Source organism: Sturnus vulgaris, chromosome 4 (genome assembly GCF_052056855.1).
Source record: "Sturnus vulgaris isolate bStuVul1 chromosome 4, bStuVul1.hap1, whole genome shotgun sequence".
NCBI classification, from domain to species: Eukaryota; Metazoa; Chordata; class Aves; order Passeriformes; family Sturnidae; genus Sturnus; species Sturnus vulgaris.
In genome coordinates this window covers 70,562,869-70,580,509 of record NC_142246.1, presented here as the reverse complement: position 1 = coordinate 70,580,509, position 17,641 = coordinate 70,562,869, and the positions used below count along the sequence as shown (strand labels likewise).

General features: G+C 38.7%; 2 protein-coding genes across 12 annotated transcripts in view; both read right to left on the bottom strand.

The window, feature by feature from the left end:
• Window positions 1-7,473, bottom strand: part of TNIP3 (TNFAIP3 interacting protein 3) — a 56,147-nt gene extending 48,674 nt beyond the window's left edge. For all 5 annotated transcript variants that reach the window (XM_088164215.1, XM_088164217.1, XM_088164220.1 and 2 more), the window contains exons 1-2: window positions 7,336-7,473; window positions 6,623-6,804 (exon numbers count right to left, since the gene is read on the bottom strand). The gene's annotated coding sequence lies outside the window, so the exon portion shown is untranslated. The remainder of the gene's footprint in view (window positions 1-6,622; window positions 6,805-7,335) is intronic.
• Window positions 7,474-7,554: 81 nt separating this feature from the next.
• Window positions 7,555-17,641, bottom strand: part of QRFPR (pyroglutamylated RFamide peptide receptor) — a 66,619-nt gene continuing 56,532 nt past the window's right edge. For all 7 annotated transcript variants that reach the window (XM_088164211.1, XM_088164210.1, XM_088164208.1 and 4 more), the window contains 5 exons: window positions 12,782-12,940; window positions 12,129-12,190; window positions 11,128-11,363; window positions 10,691-10,788; window positions 7,555-9,769 (listed from right to left, as the gene is read on the bottom strand). In XM_088164211.1, the coding sequence (XP_088020337.1) occupies window positions 9,366-9,769; window positions 10,691-10,788; window positions 11,128-11,363; window positions 12,129-12,190; window positions 12,782-12,940 (959 nt within the window). In that variant the 3' untranslated portion in view covers window positions 7,555-9,365. The remainder of the gene's footprint in view (window positions 9,770-10,690; window positions 10,789-11,127; window positions 11,364-12,128; window positions 12,191-12,781; window positions 12,941-17,641) is intronic.

Below are 17,641 nucleotides of genomic sequence, written 5' to 3'. Positions count from 1 at the left end.
CACACATAGGCCCAACAATAAAAATTCAAATTTTTATTTGGCTAAAATGATTTCTATTTGGTTCAAATTTTTCTAAAAACTGATCTGTCTCAAAAAAACCCTGCTCTGTTTCCCCAAGGTTAGGTGGGATTCATCTTCTGACCAGTGCAAAGCAGCAGGCATTTGGAAATGCCAGATGGGTGAAGCTGCAACCAGCATAGAACTTGAAGAATATAAAAGAGATCCATTTTTTACATTATCTACAGGAGATTTTGGTTACCCCCAGACTTGATCATTTCCACAAAATGAGAGCAAGCAACAGGAAACAAATTGTTAAACACATCTAACCAAAACAGTTATTCAGTATCAGTCAATAGAAAAAAAAGATCTTACAAGTGAAAATCACCAGAAAGTTCTAAAAATGAACTATTGGATAGTGAAATGTTGATTAAAGTTCTCTAAATACTCATTTTCCAACAGAATTTTTGAAATTGTCTGGGATCTTTTTTCTGATCAGTTTTTCCTCAGAACATCAAACCTTTACCAGGCAGGACAATGAGCTGTGTACTGAGTACACCCCAATCATAGCAGCTCTAACTGATTCACAGCATTCTCGTTTCTCATTGTTTCATTCCGAAGTCAATCTGAATATGTTTATTTCTAAAAGTTAATTTTCATTTCTAGATAATTTTATCTGCATTTGAACAATGGGTGAAGCGTTTAACACCTCAGTGCACTAAGGAAGGACGACATCAACATGAGAAGTTTTATCTGTGTAGTTTATTTTTAATTATAGGTGATGCAAATGTTTAAGTGTATCCCACTATTTGGGAAACTTTTTGCACAAACCTTTGCAGTTTATTCCTTCCTTAAAAAAAAGCTGTGGGCAATTCTGTGAAACATCCCACAAGGTGTCACTAGAGATACATCAGCCAAAATATTCGTGGAACGCCCTTCCCTATCCTCGCTCTCTCTTCCTTGGAAAGTTGTTAAAAGCTTTGCAAGAGGATGAGGAGGAGTTAATGCCAGAGCAGGAGCGTCCTGGTGCAGCGAGCGCCTTGCAGCCGTAAAGAGCAAGGCAATGATTTGAACTGCAAATGAACCGAGCACACACACATCAATGGGAAATGCAAACAACTTCAGGCATCAACTTTTAATGAACTACCTCAAAAAACTGTCCCTAATACAGAAAAATAAACAAAATCAATCATCAGCTCTGCCTCTGTTCCACACTAATGCTAGAAAAGACGATTTGTCTCATTTTATTTTGATCACTCACAGTTTCATGCCCATCTTTCACACCTAATCCTGAAAGCTACAGAGATGTCCTGCAAAAATCTGCTATCAGATATAATAGTGTGCTTGTTCCTCAGTTATAGCTATCACTTAAGGCCCTTTCTGCATGAATTAAAAACTACAGGATTTAAAAAGAATATACCTCCTATATTTCCCCTTCTACCTCTCCCTTGTATTTTCCCTTTCTTAAAAAAAAATACAAAACAGATCTCATGGAGAGAGGGGTTGCTTAACATTTGAAAACCATCTCTGACACAGCTCTCAGGCAGAAATTACAATCCAGTATCTAATTTTTCATAATCTCTAAAAAATCGGGAGGATTTGGAGCCTTGGAAGATGAGCTAATTCCTCACAGGTGAACAGAGGCACAGCTGCTCCAAGATGGCCCAGGTACACCAGGTGGAAGGATTTACTTTGCCTGTTCCCTGGCAGACACAGCTGTAGGATATCTTCCAGGAACAAAATTCCAGGAGCATTTGGGATCTCCAAAATACATTTTTAAAAAATCAGGAAGTAATAACATGGCTACTCTGTAAGTTTACTTTGGAGGGGAAAATACCACATGTTAAGAAAACTACATTAATATGTTCCTTAAAAACAAACAAACAAAAGCCAGTGTTTGCCTTGTTTTGCACAAGATTATTGAATATTTCCATTCAAAAAGAGCTGATTACTGTAAACTCAGAAAGTTCCTTTGCCTGTTCAGGTTACTTTGCAAACAAACAAACCACTTTTGTGGTTATGTCCTTCTCTGCTCCTCCCCCCATCAATAAAGTGGCTTTATTCTACTTCAGACTTGATGAACACACATCAATACCTCACAGAAAAATATTATCAAATTATGACCAAAACTTTCCACCTCTTCTCATGATTTGTGTTAGTTTGGACAGCCAGGAGTCTAATCCTGCATTTACATTCTGAACAAGTTTAAAATAATAAAAATATCTTCATTTGCCCTAGTATTTGTGGAGCCTTAACTTAAATCACTATGGCAAGACTTGTATTTTACAGCTGATCTTGACAAGCTGCTAAATTTGTTTCCCTGCACAAGGGTATTTTTTGCTTTTTTCAACTTTAATAGCTAAGTTCTTCCATGCCCTTTGAGAACCTGAAGGTTTTTTTTAGTGTGCATAAAATGCTTAAACAATTATCTGTGAAGACTGTAAGAGTTTTGGTTTTTGTTTTTTCCTCACTTTTTGAGACCCTTGATTTTTTTAAGTTCATTTAGGAACTGAGATTTCTCCTGATTGTTAATAAATAACACTCGATTCTCTCTCCTTTCCATTTCCCCTTTGGCTTCCCTCCACTATATTCCCAGATTTGGAAAGTGGGATGCCTACAGCTACAGGGATTTTAGTACACTCAGGGGAACCTGGAAATGACTTGTCTGAAGGATTTTAGAGAGCCTTGACCTCTATTGTTTTTTTTGTAGGTCCATTCACTAATTTGTACTTCAAATGCTCAGCTTCAAAAGCAAGAGAGACCTAAGAATGGTATTTATTTGTTTTGGAAAACAAGTTTGCAAAGCAAAAGGGATGACTTCTAGATGAAAATGTAAACTTCTGAAATACAATAAAACCAATTTTGATACCATGGGTCCTCGTTCATTCACGAGCTCCAACTGCTTTTCAAAGCACTATTTCACAAAGGGGAAAAAAAATCCATCACCTCTCTCCATGTTTCTCTCTAATCCTAGGGAAAAAAGAAATCTATCAAACCCTTACCAAGTCCTACCATGAAACTCATTGTTCCAAACGCCTGCAGGAGAACAATTCCCTTGAGAGGGACGGGAAGAGCTCGAGTTTTCATGTGCAGCAACGGTGCCATCTACAGCCCGAGCGAGGCCACAGCCACCCCAGCGAGCTGCTGCAGCCACACAGTCTCCCATGTGCTCTTACCACACACCTGCTCTTCCAAAATTCAGTTCTGCCCGAGGATCCAACTTGAATATGATCTCTAATAGTGATGTTTAGGATATATTTTATATTTTACCCACGGAGACACTAGATATTTTCTAGCTGTTTATTCTCAGGTTGCATGGTCTTGAAGATTCTTCAGTTATGGACTGAACTCACCAATAGCTAAATTGGGTGGTTAGCAGATGTATCTATGGAAACCATGTGTTAGAGGCAAGAAGCAGAAGGACATTACATTTCTTTTGTCACACACACACAAAAGACACTGCACAGAGTGTATTTTACAGACTGCCAGAACAAAGTTAATGGACTTTTTTATAAGCCATAGTTTAGCTGTCATCTGTAAAATAAAGACTGACATCTATACTTGTTATTTAAAGCAAAAAAAACCAAAACAAAACAAAACCAAAACAACTCTCCCAGTGCAGCTGCCATGTTACTGACAAACCTCACTTCATAGGAATTAAAATGGAATAAAGAGCCTGAGAAATCAAATGTCAATATATAAAGTCAATTCAGGAACAACATACACATGCAAGCCTAATGTAACCAGTTGAGTGGGCAAGGTCTTTCCAAGGGTGCCTGAAATAAGGACTGGAAATGCAGTTTGGAATCTGATAATCAGACTTGACAGAATAAAAATTCTGAACAACATGGCTGCTTCACTTTGTTCTCAAAATTCATTGCCTGGTTATTCCAATCTGTATAAAAGAGATAAGGTCACAAGGAGTTGCTTCAGGGAAAACAATAGGGGGGAAAAAAAAGGACAGATACTAAGTGGAAAAGTAAAACAAAGCAGTGAAATAAAAAGGAGCAAGGCAAAAAGCAGAAGTCAAAGCTCAACTTCCTATTAAACCAAGTTCAGTTGTTAGGAAAAGAGGGATCATAGGCAAAGACAGCTGCAGAGTTCAGTGACACCATGAAAGCAGAAGGTTCCCAGGGATGCCAAAAAGCAGAGCACAGAGAGCCCTGATGCAAATTGAGAACTATAATTCAGCCTCTTCCCACACACTCCACTCAGCAGCTTTCTCATCCTGCACAGCACAATCTGGGCACTGGGGAAAGACACCCTAAAAATTAATTAAGAAGAAAATTTTTTTAAAACCCCAAACATGCCGACCTTTTCCTTTTACAGGCAAATAGAGTATTTAGGAAAAAAATATTTTTTCCTAACATGTTTGAAATCTTTTTCCCCTCCAGTATGATGGATCTGTAAGTCAGTGCACTTCTGCTTTATTGAGCCAGTCAACAATTTATTTGTCAACGCTGAAAATACAGTTCAACCCTGACTAATTTTTGCTTGAGCAAACTGTTGAAGCAGAAAACAAAATGAAAAGATTGCACCTGTGATACCACAGCAGAACTATCCCTGATCCTGCAACAGTTCTGTGGCCATACATTAGAATATTTATCAAGGTGATATAAATGCAAATAGCAAACAGCAATGCAAATACCAGCCTGCAAATACCAGCCTGAAAGGTGCAGAACTTAATACTAGCATAAAGAGAGCAGAAGATTTGGGATGCAAGCATCATCAAGTCACCCTAGGACACAAGGATGCCTATTTCAGATGGGAAAATGAAATGGATTTAAAAATCAGATCTGAGAGCACTGATAAAGCCTGAAAGCTTTCTCATGAATTTTCAAGATGTAACAAGAGATTTATGGAAAGTGTGCCATAGATTTTAAATCATTTAATTAAGGCTTTGCTCAGGAGCATGGGGAAAGGTGGTATAGGACCATACAATTTAATAAAAATATTAGAGAAAAAAAGGACCATGTCCAAGGGAATAGTAAATTCATTTGATGAGAGTGAGTCCTGAGAAACTCTGGTGAAATTAATTCAGCAAAAATTAGTGATGGCATTGGAAAGAGCAAATAAAAACTAGAAGGCTGTAAAGAGACCTCAACAGAAGCTTTAAAAAAAAAAAAAGACCTTTGCCTCTAAGAAATGCTAATGTAAAAAAACTTTTCAATACAGGCACTTTGTCATTTTAGGACAGATTCCCTTTCATAAACTCAACATATTCCACAATATGTTAGGGGAAAAGGTTTTATGATGATTTCTCCAAAGAAGGAGAAATAAGCAGAAGTTTCTGCTTCGTAAAAAAAAAAAAAAAAAAAAAAAAAAAGGAAAATGTAAGGAAATAAGAGCTTTTCATAGAAAGCTTTGTATTACTCTACAGGAAGCCGAGAAACAAAATTGCACCTTTTTCAGGCAGCAAGTCATCTTTTCAAGTCTTGGTTGACATTTTAAACACCCTACAGGGCAGAGATGCAATTTGTAGAAGTTTGTTTGTATCTCTACTAGACTTCTTTTATGAATGCATAAGGTACACACAAATACCATTAAACCCTCTCAAAAAAAAACCCCAAAAAACCTGGCTTGTAGGACAGCACTTTTGTAGCAAAACAAACATTGTGTGAGCTTAACTTGTAGAACTGTAAGTATTTTTTTGGAATGAAAGGAACCAGATCTTACTGCTTTTGACTCAACAGGTTTTGTTGTACTGATGTGGATGAGGAGTTGAGGGGAGATTAAACTCTTGTAATAAGCTGTGACCCTTCATCTCAAACCACACCAGAGCTTTTAAAATCACTTTATAATCCATCAGCTTCACTGGAGCTTCAACAGTGGAAGTTAATGGTGGCTTGAATGCCCAGCAGCACCCCTGGAAGGCAGTTTTAGGGGTCAAAGCAAGACTTTGAGTATAGACAGAAATAAAGAGATTGTTATGTCAATATTTCTGAAGGGATGTTCACAATCTGTCCTCTTTAGTGTGCATTAAACCCACATTTACCTGTCTCCTCCTCAGGCTGGTGAAGCTCCTGGTCCCTTCCACTGCTCCCACCTGGGGAGGCACCAAAAGGGTAGCTTCCACTCCTCCCAGCCTTTTGCCCTGAGACGCTGTTCTGTTCACAAAACTGCTCTCTGGATAAAGTTCCTCAACTCCCCCAACTTTTCTAACACTCAGATCAACTTTAATCTATATAAAAATGTATCTTGCCATTATCATCTTCTGCTGCCATCTCTCCAAGGCAATAGCTCTACTGAATCCTTTCCTCTACTTACTCCTTTATTTTTTCCTGGGCAGTAATAACCGAAGTCTCAATTTCAATGTATTTCTCTCATCTCTCAGGTGCTCCTTTCACTCTGCTGGATCACTTGTTTCAAGAGCTTCTGCCATGCTCCAAGACTCTGCCAGCAGCACATCCAAGCACTGCCCATGAGCTGTAATCAGCACACAGGCAAGGCTAACATCTCCAGGCTCAGAATTTATGTCCTTACTCCCTGGATGCAGGCACACCACACATCTCTGCTGCTTTTGCAGTCGTTGGAAATTGGTTATTCCTTGGAACAGGAGAATACTGGGTATTTTTTTAATTGCTACTGTCACAGTTAGTGAGAGGGTTCACTCCCTTCTACTCACTGTTTTCCTTGTTAATGCTCTGGTATCAGTTGAACAAGCTGACAAATCTGAGACTTTTTCCTCATCCATTCAATTTCCAGAGTCTCTGTTCAGTTGAAAGTGTCCTTTCAGGCTCCTGTCTTCATCAGCCTGTCACTTCCTGGCATCATCTCACTGCAACTTAAAGGCTTAGCCCCTTGCAGCTGAGAATAAAAGAAGTTTCTCTTTAATTTTATCAAAGAAATTATAAGTAATTCATAACTAAGATAATAAAAAACTTGAAGAAATCTTTTTCCTCAAACACCACAACAGCTTTGGTAAATATTCTCAGTTTAGGGAAATGAGCATGGTTATTTTTTTCTGCTCTCTGATAAATTCATTAGCCAGGAATATTTTTGTCATCAGAGGAACCATGCAATTGTGTTACTGGAAGATGGAAATAAGCACAGGCAGGCTGAGGGACAGCAGGGCTTTTCCTTACTCAGTTACAGCCACACACGAAGTACAAGCCACTGCAAGGGACAGGCTGAACTCACAACTGACACACTCCAACAGAACAACTGGCTTTGCTGGCTAAATCAAAGCTGAAGCTCTGACAGATGTCAAAAACACGGGCAAAATCCTGGTGGTGATTAATTACATCAATAATGCATCTTTTATTCCCTGCAGCCAGGACGAGATGACCTGGCTGCAAGACAACAACTCTGTCAAAAATACACAAATAATATAATTACCATTAAGAACAGTATGAGGATTTTCTCCCTTTTTCATCTTATTCTGTAGAGTCCTTTAAATCACAGCTCTCAGGATTACAGGAGCAGCTGGCACCTGTAACAGGACTGGAATTTCATCACTCAAGAGGCACAGATAAGCTCATAGGCATCTTTAAACAAAGAAAGACTCCAAGTGAAGATTACAGCAGACATCCCCTAGTGCAAAACAGCACCAACAAAGCCATAAAGGAACTTTAATGAAAATAAAATTAATACTACAGTTATTCATTGACACAACATTTTATGAGACAACAGAAGAAGCAGGTAAGATAAAACAAAAACATAAAGAGACTTGGAAGTTTTGGTTAAATGCTTGTTAAAATCTGTCACTGAAATTAGCAGTGCAAATAAATAAATACCTTACAATAAATTAGTTTTCAGTCACAGATTCTCACCATCAGGCAGTTCCATTTTACATCTGCTGAGGAAAACTATTATGATAATAACCTATTAAGCTCTTAATTCCTGGCCCTCAGGACAAATCAGGAACTTTCTGTCATTGCACAGGAGTGTACCATACAGAATATAAAAATATATATGTAAATAAAGTGTGTCACAAACCCAGTGCAGTCTGTAGGCATAAGAGAAGGATCATATTACCTCCAAATTATACAAGGATATTTTATGCTAAGTTCTCATTTACAATGAAGTGTAAACCCAGCAATGTAAAAGATTCTTAAACTGAGTGGCAGCACCAAGGTGCCACAGGTGAGGCAAGGGGTGACAGAACAGAGTGCTGACATTTCACAGGCTGTTAAAGGATGTGACCTAACCTCAGCAGGAGTGGCAAATTCTGCATTTCAAGGCCTCCTTAATGGGATCAGCCCCCAGTGTGCCAGTCTAGATCACACTTCTGCCCCAGTCCAGTGTGCAAACACACCTTTGCAATTTTGCAGTTTGGCCCACTGAGAGCAACAACATTTAGAATTTATATGGATATCAACCCACAATTGACTGTGAAGCCTAAAATGACAAAGCACTGGCCCAGTTGTCAGACAGCAATTAATCCCCTTCGAAAATGATGGACAGACAGAAAAACACAAGCACATCTTCAGAGAAGTGTCTGGTCAAAAGACCATGATATTCCATTAAAAGCCTTCTGTGAAGTCCCAGCAGATTCTGGATCAGGCCCTTATAACCCTCCAGAAAATGGCAATACCACCCTTTCAACCTGAGAGTCATGTGTCCAAGCATGACTGGAAGTTCAATTCAGAGTTTACTCTACAGACCACACCTCCTGCACCTGCACTCTCTTGTACAGCACTTTTTCAGCTTCTCCATTTTCCAGCACAACAATGCAGTCTGCAGGGCAATACAATGGCATTTAAATTTGTACCCAAGAATTAACCTGTAAAAACAGCACAGTAATTATGCATGCATTGTTAATTATTAATATGCCTCGTGTTAACAAAATGTGAACATGCATGCCATGTTTAATCTTAAATCTCTTCAGAGTCCTGTTCTGGATAACTCTTACATATTCCCTTTCATTCTTCTAAAATTGAATTGCATCTCAGTCTCCATCTTTCCTGAATTCAGATCTGAAGCTGCTCTGTCCTCAAAGCTGCAGAGAGCAGATCTTACAATGTCAGCCCCATGTCAGACTTTCACGTTGTCCCAAAAAGGTGCACATTGTCTCCATAATTCCTGTCTTCTGGCATTCAGCTGTGTACAGTCCAGACACAGAATAAATGGAGCAAGCAGCAGTGGTTTTGTTTACCTAGAGCAGAGGGCAAACAAGCCCTAAACTAGCTCAGGAAGAAATTATCTTTTCCTCCTGGAAATCCTGCAGTAATGTTGTTTTCCAAAGATTTACTCTTTGTTTTTATAAAATAAATTTTACATTTTCTCAGCCACTATCCCAACATTATTAGAGTCCACAGATCATTTTCCCCCCTCATTTCAGCATGCAAAGCAGCAAGCTCTTTTAAATGGCTTATTGAAATGATCATAAAGAGAATGATTTCTCCATTCCCAAACCCCTTGTGGTGCTACTGTCCATTTCCTACTGCAGAGTGCACAGTAAGCTCAGAGCTGAACAGGACCAGGTGCTTTCTCAAATTCCTTTTGGAAGCTGGCTGATCACAGAACTTGACCTCGATGTTGCCATCACTGAACGCCTCCCTCCTGCCTCCATCCGAATCCGTAGGGTCTCTCTGAGATGCACTTGGCTTTTTCCTCCTCATGGTCATTCCTGAGTTCCCAAGCTGCCTGCCTGGGGATGTGTTTTCTTTCATAATGCAGAAGCAGAGGGCAGACAGAAAATTTTTCTTGAAGTTCTCATTCATGAAAGCATACACAATAGGGTTGCAAATAGAATTGAAGAATCCTATGATCTGGACAATTGCAAAGATCATTTTGATTGTCACATCATCATACTCCTTCTCAAAATTACCTGGAAAGGAGAAGAGAAATATGCTGTAAACACAGAATGTCATAAATGCTTACTACTTAGCCTGTTTATATGCAGTTTGGCATTAGATGCTTTTGTTTAAAATCAACAAAAACCCATGTTGGAATTTTTAGCATTATCTACCACACGGTCCTGCTTTGTATGTAAGTATTAACAGAATCAAACAGAAGAGAAAATTTATGAGCAAAAAAACCTGACAGGCTGAACTATTGATTTATCTGCTGCAATCTTATTTGTGATAGGAGACAAAGAAACAGTTCCTGCCTTTAGCAAGTAGAGTACAATTACTGCAAATTTCCTCTTGTTCCTGCACATAGGCAGCTCCAGTATCCATGGAGGAGGTGGGAGATGAACACTGGAAGACCCCAGAGAATAAAGCAAACGGCAAAAAAAAGCCAACACAACAAGCATTGAGGGCATTTCCATGCCAGTTTTCAGTAAAGGGCACTGAAAAACTCCAGCTGGATTCGTTGGGCATCATCACTGTGATGTCTGGTATTTATATTTCCAATATGCCTACCTCAATAAAAGGGAAAAATGTTTCATTTTAAGTTGAACTCAAACCAGTTAAGTTAAATTAAATATAATAAAAAACTTCCAGAGGTTATATGCTCAGAACTAACTTTTACCTTCTAGCCAAATACTTTTGACTTTTGAGCAAATGAGGGCAGCATAACAGACATGGTAAGAAAAACAATCTACACAGAGATGCTCACACTTCTAACAGTCCTGTTTTTCCTTAAGTCCTTTCTTTCCTTACAAGCAGAACATCAGCCTTTGCTAGCAGAAGGTATTCTAGAGGTGAATGCTGTGGCATCATTAGCTTTTCACAACCCAAAGTTCCATTACTAAAAGAACCCAAAAACCCCAGACTTCATTCTGTGAGATATGGCAGGTACTCACTGTATTCCATCATCATGTGAATCACGTGGAAAGGGGCCCAACAGACTGCAAAGAGAAACACCACTGTCACCATCATAACAATTGCTCGCTTCTTCTTCCTGAAATTGCACCAAGAATTCCACACTGAATCACTGGGAACTGGCTAGCAGTTACATATCTCTCTTCAAGTTAGACCTGTGACTGTGCCCTGATGGCTGCAGATGCAAACAAAACCCTCAAGGAATGCTCATAACTATACAATTCCCTTGGAAACAAAAAAAAATGCATCATCATATAAATCTAGCACTTTATTTCTCTTTTTTTGGGACAGCAGAGCATTTTGCAGCACGACATCAGCACGTCTTGCAAGGTGTTTTCAACTCTATTCAAGAGGAAGAAAGAAATCAGGAAAAAAGCTTTCTAGAAGTCAAAGTTGCAAGTGTATTTTTCTTACAAACCTTGATATTTTAGACATTTCACTGCCATGAATGGTTTGAAGAACTGAAGCGTCTCCCACTCGTTTCTTAATCCAGAGTTCATAGCCAATTTTAGTGTACAAAAAAAGCATCAGCATCAGTGGAAGAAGGAAGAGTATAACAAGAATAAAGGTTGTATAGATCTTCTGATAAATGGGACTGGCCCATTCTTCCAAGCAACAAACATGCACTTTTTCATATAGAAAGTCATATTTAACCTGTAACAAATGCAAAGAAGATGAGTCACTGAGGTGTTTATCCCAAGTGTAAAACCCAAGCACATTCAGATATTCCCTGCTCTTAACGGAACAACCAAAATTCAACACATTTTTTGAAGTGATAAAATTCTTTCAAGCACTTTTCCACATCAAGGGTTGGGCTCGATCCAAATTGACAAAGAGAGGCTGGGAGATGCTGTGATTTGCACTTCAAAGGAGACCTTGGCTACACATTTCATAAGTAAACAAGGATGTATAGAAACCTCACGTTAGTCACTTAAAAAAAATACAATTATTAGCATTCAGACTCACAAGCAGCAGATTCTGCCAAGCCTCCTACTTAACCTCAAAACATGCGTGCTAACTCATCCACTATAATGAGCAGATAATTAATTTTAAACTAAGCACAGTTCTTCCAGATCTTGGGGAACACTATGTCATCCTGAAACAGCAACCTAAGCCCTCTATTGCTGTGTGCCAGTGTACCTATAAACCACAAGAAAGCCACAGGGGAAGTCACAGATGTAATTACTGTTCTTTGATGCAATTAGGGAGAGTAGGAACGACTAGTCCCTGTTGGTACTCCTCCTTCCAATGCATGCAAGTTCTAATCCTTAGCCTTTCCCAGACTGGCACACAGAATCAAAGCTCCACCTCCCTTATCCCCTTCTAATTTCACAGGAGTTGATTTAATTTCACTAAAAGGTACAGGAAGATCCAGCAAGGACTGAGTTTAATAAGCAAATCCCATTTGACCTAACCTACCTCAAGCCGCTGCACGTACCACATGGGTGACCCAACAATAAGAGCCAGCAACCAGACTATGCCTGCAAACAAATAGATTTTTTAATACTTTGTCCAACAAGCAGGATTTGGTATGAACAGTTTAACAGCTTTGAAAAGTCAGGCAAGGCAGAAAATTGTAGCCGAGAACAAAGTTTTCTATGAGGCATACATCAATCAACAAATCAATAAGAGCGTGCTCTTTTGACATCAGCTTTCTGTCTCTCAAACTACCTCCATTTATTGATATTGCACAGGAAAAGCCACTTCATCTGCATAAGGAGCATTAAATAAATCTCTTTGTGCAACAATGGAAGAACCATTTCCCTGTGACGTTGCTTAAGCAGCGCTTGTACATTTTGAACTTTTCTTGAAAAGAAAAACAAGAAATGGCTGCTAAAGGATTATCTTTATTAAGTACAGTTTTTACTTCAGATGCTAAGTCCCTTGTGAGAGTTTTGACTGCTAAATACTGTACTTGTAGGCACTATCCTTGAACTATTTTATAAAGGTCAATTAACTCTGCCTCTGAATCACTGGTCAAATCAGTGCTTTCTGTTCTGCCTGTGGACGGCCATGCCATCCACACTGAAGATTATTTCTCACACAATTACTGGAAATGCTTAAAATCTTACCAAGCATGGTGAAAGCTCTTTTATTGGTGTACTGCCACTTCATTTTTAGTGGATGCACAATTCCCTGGTGTCTCTCCACAGCAATGCAGGTCATGGTAAGAATCTCAGTTACGATGGCAGTGGACTGAACAAATGGCACCATCTTGCAAGCGAAGGCACCTGCAATAATCAGAAAGTAAGGCATGCAACAGCTACTAACACTAGACTCCACTGCTAGAAATAACAAACCATGATTCTTAGATTTGTTGTAGCATCTCAACTGCTTCATCACCTATTTAAGCCATTTGTCAAATGCAGCTTTCCATAGCCATTCTTTATTGTACACATCTGCAAAGCCAAGATTTCTAAGGACATATTCACTTGCTCTGTTACCAGTCTGACACTTTCTCCTATTTCACTTTTGGCCAAGTCTTCCATCATCTGTTTTCAAACATGTCAGGTTACAGAGACATTTATTATTTTTTTCATTTTGACAGATTACTCTCCAGTTTATGAAGGTCTGAGTGTTACCTGTTTAAAAGTTTACCTTTTCCACTGTTGCAAACACTTTCATTAAGCTCATTTAGACATCACTCTATCTGTACACTTCAGCATTTAATGCATCATCCTGTCAAGTAAGATATATAGAGGAGGAGGCATAAGAGGAAAAATTCAACCTCTTCATCACCCTTCTGGTCTCCAAGTCTCCCTCTCTGCTGATTACCAAATTCTGTTAGTGCCACTGTCCAAACCAAATGCATTTTCCTGCCTACATTTTCTAAGTTGTAGATTCCTATTGTGTTTATGCAACTTCAAGTTTTATTGCTGCCACAGCTTTCCAAAGTCCACATTCAATTCTTAGCACATTAGTCATTCTCCACTACTCATTCTCAAGTCCTAGGCAATCTTAGAAAGTGGTATAAATCATTCTGTAAAAATGCCCTTCCCAATCTATTTCTCACTTACCCCTTTTCTGACCCTGAGATAATTTTCTCTGCCCATATTTCTACAGTTCCCTCACACTCTTACAGTTTAGTATCAGCTATTCACTTCAGCAACAGTCAGGGTTATTTTCCTTACTAGACCATTGTTTAAACCTTACTCAGATATAATCCATAAACTCAGAACAGCCTAAGAAGTATCTGATCCAATTTTCAGTCAAGCTTTAAGATGCTACAGACATCTTAAGCAGTAACAGCATAGAAAATAGAAAACAAACAGAAAACTCTGAAAACTTAAGCCTACCTTCCATGAAGGGAACAAGGAACAGGGAAACTTCTGCTTGCTAGGCCAGGCTAAAAGCCACTCCAGCTTACAAGAAGGAACTGGTCTGCTACTGGTCTTACCAATTCTAGTTGCCCAAAATCTCTTTTTCTGTGGCTTCACAAAGGGAAGGAGAGGACAAGCAGCAATGGGTGGAAATCAAGCACCTTTCAAGCACATATTCAACACCAGCAACATGATAGGTGTGCACACAGATCTGGCTTAAACCAGAATAAAAACACATCATTCAGCCCAATTTCAAGTTCCTTGAAGGAAATCTTAGCATGGAACTCACTAGGAACTGCATGGCTGAGGATGCAGAGGGCTGCATATCTGGTTTTCACCTGGTATGTGTTTTTCCAGGGCATCAGGAAGAGCAAGACAAGACATCCTCACATCTTGTATCAACTGCAATTTATAAAATAAAATTCTCCCTGCTTCTTCCTTGACTTCAGTAATGCCTAAGGAAACACCTCATGAAACACAGCCAATATTGTACTAACTCAGCATCTCATCAGTTTCTCACTACACCCAGTACAGAATGTGCTGCACATATTGCACCAGACCCACTCTATCAAATTCACATCCTTCACCCAGTGGGCTTAAACTTCTGCTGAGAGATAAAACCAAAAGCAAGCTCAAATTCTGCCTATTCTGCACATGGCAAGTGGTGAATGTGACCAGAGAGCTGGTTTTAAATTTTTGCTTCACTAAGTTATAAGGGCCTCCTGTTACAAAAAAACAGAAAAGCAAAACTTGTTAATGAAATGTTTAAGTTCCTGTTGCACTAAAGAAATCAGTTCAAGTCTGAGTGCTGAGGCTGGGGGAAAACCAAAAACAAGCAAACACAAAAGAAAACTGAAAAAAACCACCAAACTTTCATCATAGGCTATTTCTTACAGTTTGAAAAAAGCCAGACTTAATTTAAGTCCACATAAAATACACCTGCCTTACAGGGATTTCCCTGTAATGCACAACTCCTCCACTGAAATCCCAGCATCCCAGGGTATTCTTAGGAAGCAAAGAAGGAACACTGTTACTCAGGTAACAAAATGAGACACAGACTTTCACCATCGGTCTGGTACAATTTCCAGCTGGTGCCCAACAATTCAAAGAACAAAGAGAACACCTCAAATTGTATATTCCAAATTTGGGAGAGAACTCCCAAATTCCCAGATGCCCATTAATTTTTTTACAGATGTGTTTTCATTTTCTTCCCAGTAACCACACTGTCAAAAAGCAGAGACTACTATTCACTATGCCTTGAGCTGAACTCTCAGGGGAAAAGGCTGCAAAAAAACTGTATTTCATCTTTTTGAAGACAGACACACAGAAAGTAAGCACTTAAGCTATATAAAAGTAGCTAAAAACAAAAATCTACATAATGCCTGCAGATTGAGCCTACTGAGCTGGACGAGGAGTGTCATTAGCACTTCCAGAAATGGGAAGAAAAAGGATATTTTCCACTAGACACAGTTGGCTGGAATAGAAACACCTGCTCAGAGGCACACAATACACACTTTGGGGACTTGGAGGCCACAGCAAAAGCCACAAGAACTTTTTATAAGCAAGAAACACCACAATATTTTCAAATGACCAGTAGGTAAAAGCTACTCAAAAAGCATCTATGTACCAAAAGTAAAAACAGAACAAAACTTGGACTTCCTGGAAGCTACTGGTGCCACCATGCATGGGATCTCTGGGTATAACTTCTATTAATAACATAATATCTTAATATCAGGGTTCTTGTGCTTGCCCTGAATTGTCATTCACTACACAAATGCTGCCCCATTTTCTGAAATCACAAGACCCTCAAGTTGCCTTGGAATTCAAACCTCCATCGAGATTTAGAGACTGCTGGGCAAGGAAGTCGATTCTCCTTCACAGAAGTATTTAAAGCAGATTGGCTCGGGGGAAAAAGGGAAAGAAATAAATTATTTAGAATGTCAGGGCCAAGTGAAGAGCCATCAACTTCAATGGAATTCTGACACCAACACACCTGAGATCCAGCTCCACCATCCTCACGGGGTTAGAATGGGATTTAATGCTGAGATTGCAGGAGTCCTTGTACTTGGCAGAATTGTGAACGTTTTTCACATCAAGACTCTTCTTAGTTTTCAAACCCATTGTTTTATTTATAAATATGCAACAGCTATTCCCAACTGTTTCAATAATTACTAGATATTTTCTCCAGGTTTTTCAATACTTTAAATTATATAACTTATGATTTCGAACTACAAGCATTAACAGGCCTTTACACATGGAAAACGAAATTAACTGTTAAATAAGGTAATTATTTCAGAATAATGCATACACATTTCACTTTATATTTAGTCCATTTGTGTAGAACAAGGTTCACCTGCAGCAAGAAGAAATTGATACAACCCCATTCTCAAATATCTGTTAGTTCAAAGTCTCTTATGGAGAAACTGAGAAAACAGTGCCAAATTTTACTATAAGAAACACATGGAAAGTTTTGAGGAAAAAAAATTAATTATGCTACTACATCATAGTAAATACAGTGAAATTAAAATAAGACTGAGACAGGCAAAAAACCAGCTGTGTCAAACACATACATTAAAACCATTTCGTGAATTTTCACTCTTGTGTTCAGACTTAACACAGAGTAACAGAAAACTTTAAAGGAATATACCAGCTTAAATCTTTATTATAATCCAACTGGTAAAAATGAGACTGTTTGGAACATGGTTTGAAGATAATATCACTAACAAAAAGCCACAAAGAACCAAAGTCCACTTCAGTGAGGTTCAGTTAAGATTATTGAAATCTCACTCCCTAAGTTTTCCCAGAGCTGGGTTAAAAGCTGAAGTGCTGGGATCACCTCAAAATCACTGGAACTGTTAATTTCTGCACTGTGGCAGAATAATCTCTCAGAATAATTCAATATTCTCTTCAGAATAATTTAAATAATGATAACACTTTAATTAATTCTTAATATGTATCCAAATGTTTAAATTTCCACGGTGTTAGTCTTTTAGGGAACACTTCCAACTGATCATCAGTCAAGACAGCACTGCAGCATCTAATACTGACCACTTTCAACTGGGAAAGAAAATAATTTGAAAATAACTAATTGCTTCTCTTTTTCAAGAGGCTAAAAGTATTCTTTATGCACTGCTTGCTAAAAACTGCATACAGTATTCAAACAGTGAATAGTTTTCCCAGTAATAACATATTCAAGACTGCAAATATAAATGGCATTCCCTTAAACAGTGTTTTATGCCTTCATTATCAGACATTGTGCCTGGAACTGTGATTTAGTAATTTCAAATATCACTTTTTCTTTTATCAGGGTAACAAAAGTAAAAGCCTGAAACCATTCTCTGATCAAAGTTAAATTGCTCCTTTCTCTGGTAAAATGCTATTGATGAAGCCCTCGCACTAGAATTTCTATCACAGCTTCTAATGAGCTCTCTCCACCTCACTTGAAGCAAACAAGTTGATTTTTCTCACATTTTTAACTTGGGGCAATACACATCAGTCACCATCACACAGCTGATACCCCCATGGGTGCTGCATTCCTGGGCAAGGCACTGTTTTACATCAGCTCTTGACAGAGATACAAGATTTGGTTCTCATCCCTCAGCGAGGAATGTT